This window comes from Gekko japonicus, unplaced genomic scaffold, assembly GCF_001447785.1.
Source record: "Gekko japonicus isolate JY-2015 unplaced genomic scaffold, Gekko_japonicus_V1.1 scaffold5848, whole genome shotgun sequence".
NCBI classification, from domain to species: Eukaryota; Metazoa; Chordata; class Lepidosauria; order Squamata; family Gekkonidae; genus Gekko; species Gekko japonicus.
This window is the reverse complement of record NW_015160399.1, coordinates 36779-40942: the sequence shown is the minus strand read 5'-3', so window position 1 is coordinate 40942 and position 4164 is coordinate 36779. Positions and strand designations below refer to the sequence as shown.

The 4164-nt window shown below is 44.8% G+C and overlaps 1 protein-coding gene across 1 annotated transcript in view; it reads right to left on the bottom strand.

Annotated features, from left to right (window-relative positions):
• Window positions 1–2708: 2708 nt before the first annotated feature.
• The window catches only part of LOC107116029 (MRG/MORF4L-binding protein-like), a gene marked incomplete at its 3' end in the record, with an annotated part of 4338 nt that continues 2882 nt past the window's right edge, over window positions 2709–4164 (bottom strand). Inside the window, exon 2 of the mRNA XM_015417879.1 lies at window positions 2709–2830. Coding sequence (XP_015273365.1) covers window positions 2709–2830 — 122 coding nt within the window. The remainder of the gene's footprint in view (window positions 2831–4164) is intronic.

The following is a 4164-nucleotide window of genomic DNA, read 5'->3' as shown; positions in this document are numbered from 1 at the left end:
CTGCTTTTAAATTATTATATATATATTTTTTTAAATTACCTATGAGAAAATGAAATTGTACAGCACAATTGCATCAGTTTAGATCATTTTACAAGAAAAGTACCTGCAAACTCCCTGCTTCATTTTTAACTGGATATGAACGATCATTCAGCAATGGAGCGACATTATGGGACACGTGCTATTTGGTAGCAGAAAAGAGCAAGAGTCCAGTAACCCCTTAAAGTCCAAATTTGTGGTGGTGGTGGGGGGAGGTATGAGCGTTTGTGAGTCACTGCTCACTTCTTCAGATATAGCTAGAATGCGAGTCCATCTGTCGTATATACTGGAATGCTATTTGGTGGGAGCCTACAAAGATGGAAGGGGTATGCAGGCCGGATAGATCCGAAATACATTAGAAGAAGCAGGGACCTGCGAAACTTGGCGGGGGAGGGATCCCATTTGTCAAACGTGAGCATCTGAATTCCTTGAATTGTACTGCTTGTATTCTGTACCCTTATCACTGCTCTTGTTTGCCATTGCATTCCTCGGGGGGGGGGGGGGGGGGGGCAGTGTGAGTAGTCAGCTAGGGGGGATTGCTTGGTAATTTTCCTAAACGGGCCCCAAGACATCTTTCACACGAGAAGTGTCCTTGGAGAAGACTGTGCCTGGCTAGATAGTGACTGTATATCTTTCATAGTCACTGTAGTAACATTGTGTGTGGAATTTTGGGGTTTCACCTACATCCTGTCTTCTCCTGCCTTTGCAAATCAGTCCTAACAAAGAGCTTGTACCCACAGCATCTCATATCCCTAATTAAAGCATTCACTGCAAAAGTGCACGTGGAGAGTGATTTGGCTGGGAACCTGACACCATTACCACCTGCTGGGTCACCCACTCAGCAGTCAGCCCAGCTGCCCACAGTGGGTGGTAGCTCTAGATCCCCTCTCCCATCTGCCAGCATGTACAGAGGCAACTTCAGCACGCTCTCTCTCTCTCTCACACACACACACACTCCTACTCAGCTCAGGCAGCTCCAGATCATCTACCTGCCCCATAGCCACCCCAAGGAAAGTGCAGGCAACAGCCCTTTCTTTGGAGATTTAATTCCCGTTCCATTTTTTTTGAGGTTTTCACATTTTTCTGCAAACCCGGGGAATGCCCCGGGAACGTCCCTGATCTGAACCTGGCCCCATTCTCTGGCTCTATCGATCCACATGGGGACCAGCTTCAGCATTAGATATAAAACAAAGAGAGAGAATCACAGCAACATATGTGCCAAGTAGGATTTAAACCGTGATAACCTTACTAATCAACAATTCTTACAAGTTCTTAAGGAGAAGGAAACCGTTCCAGTTGGTCGGCCGTGTTCATCTGAAGCAGCAGTACAAATTTAGAGTCCAGTGGCACCCTTAAGACCAGCAGAGGTTTATTCAAGGTATGAGCTTTCGTGTGCATGCACTCTTTTTCAAATACATTGGAAGAGAAGCTAGAGTTCAAACTTATAGACAGAGGCTGGACAGCAAATTAACATGTAACATGATGGAGATGCTTTAAGCCAGGGGTGTCGAACTCATTTGTTATGAGGGCTGGATCTGACGTAAATGCGACCCTGTTGGGCCGGGCCATGTGTGTCAGAAAAAGTGATGCCAGGTAGCGGAGATATAAACTTTATAAAGGACACAAACACAAAGGTGGGTTTTTTTTACTTAAAATAAAAACATGCTTAAAACATTAACACTCTTGCAATATTTTGTTTATTTAACAGCGTCTGATAACTGACACCTCTTGCTCTGAATCACTGCATCAAAATTACTCCCTGGCGGTGCCAACGCCGTGGAACGAGCTCCCTCAGGAGATCAGAGCTCTACGGGACCTCCATCAGTTCCGTAGAGCAGTTAAAATGGAGCTATTCCACCAAGCGTTTCAGTAAGAACTGACTATGCCAGTGGTGTCGCACTAGCACTTTATCACAAGATGGGATTTTATGGTACTTTTTTAATATGTGTAATTGTTGGTTCTAACTGTATGTTGGTTAAATGGTTTGTAAGCCGCCCTGAGCCGCTTCGGCGGGAGGGCGGGGTAGAAATTTAATAAATAAATAAAAATGTCCGTGCTGTTGCAATCTTGAGTATGCCATTCAGGTGTGTATCTGTAAGCTGCAAACCTACGATGACGCAGCGGCAGCAGAACTGGAAGAAGCAGCAGCAGAAGACAGCCAGTTCCACTGTGCGCCTGATCTGGCCCCCGGGCCACATGTTTGACACCCCTGCTTTAAGATATGCAAAGTCAAAACTAAACAACAAGCTAAGGTTATAAGGCCAACGGTTGTTTTGATTTAATTAAAAGGAGAAGAAGATAGGCTACACTAATGAGGTGTGAAATGTATCTTCTTCTCCTTAAGAAGACTATTCCCATTTGATGAACTTTCTGCCTATAAGGACTTAGTTCCGGCCGATGAATTTTTCAAAGGCTTTGGGTTTTTATACAAGAAGGAACAAAGATCGTAGTTTCCTATGAAATTTACTTATCATTTTCACAGGCTATATGTATTGCGCTGTTCACACACACACCACACACACATACACAAAATGAACTTGTAATAACTGCTGATTAGAAAGGTTATCACGGTTTAATCCTACTTGGCACTCCGCATTAGATACGGCACTAGGTCTCCAACAGGCAGATCAACAGCGAGCACCAGCTTCCGTTTCTTGGCGGGCCGCACTCACCAGGGCTTGCATATCGTACATCGTGCTGAGATGATCCCAGATGACTTTGGAAGAGATCTGCCTCCCGATATTCTGACTGAATTTATCCCTGATGCAGATCATATGAAAGTGGCGGTTCACACCTGAAGGAGAGAAAGGGAGCAGGAAAAGAGGAAAAAAGAAACACCACATTCAAAGAGGGGCGATTCGCATCACACAACCACCACAAGGATCTGATTACGAAACTGTGGGCTGTGGCGCTTGTATGGAGAACATCTCAAAGCAGATGGGACAATAAAATTTAAACAAGAGGGAACAAAAACGAGACCGTCACAGGCAGTGTTCCCTCTAAGCTAAGTTAGTGTGAGCTAGCTCACAGTTTTTTAGTCTCCGGCTCACATTTTGTCTTAGCTCAGGAATGATGGCTCCAGAGCAAACTAGTTAAAGCAGCCGCCGAATCACTCGCTCACAACTTTAATGCTAGTAGCTCACAAAGTGGGGGTCAACAGTGGGAGGGCTTCTAATGTCCTGGCCCCACTGGTGGACCTCCTGATGGCACTGGTATTTCTGGCCACTGTGTGACACAGAGTGTTGGACTGGATGGGCCTTTGGCCTGTTCCAACATTGGCATCTCTTATGTTCTCATGTTCACAGCTTAGAGGGAGCATTGGTCACAGGACAAAACTCCACCAGGCAGTATTACGCATACGCTGGTCCTCCCTGGGGGCAGGGTTGCCATCCCCCAAGTGGGCCTGGAGATCTCCTGAGATTACAACTGATTTCTAGATGACAAAGATCAGTTTCCTGGGAGAAAACAGCTCCTGTGGAGGGTAAACTCTATGGCATTATATCCCTCCCTTCCAAAAATATCACCTGTCCCAGGTTCTGCCCCTAAATCTCCAGGAATTTCCCAACCTGGAGCTGGCAACCGCACGAGCAGCCCTAATGTCAACAGCTCCTTGAAGATGCATTCATACACCTCGATCTGCACACAGCCTTACATCGGCTCGCCAGTGGCAAGTAAGAACTGCTTCAAGGCGGAAAAGCTTTGGGTAGTAAAGGGTGGGGTATGAATCCAATCTCTTCTCTTCTTCTTCTTCTATTTGAAATTTCCTTTATGTACTGTATTTGTATATTTGCATTTGTTATCTAATGTTTGTTATATGAATTTTGTAATTTATTGGTTTAAATAAAGATTTTTTAAAAACCCCAAGAAATCAGAATTGTCACCTTTGGCAGAATAACTACGGTTGTGGGTTGTGTGAAAAAGGACTGAACGGGAGAATTCAGCTGAACTGCTTTGCTTTCAAGAATATGATGGTGCGTTTTACGTGTGGGTTTTCTTGAAATCTGTAATGTGTTAGCCGTGTGCCTGTCCATACTTGCATGCTTTCATTCATGCTTTTTGTATAACAACTGTTGTTGGCAAAATAATAGGACCGAGGCACACAGGCAATTAGAATGCAATTTTATCTGG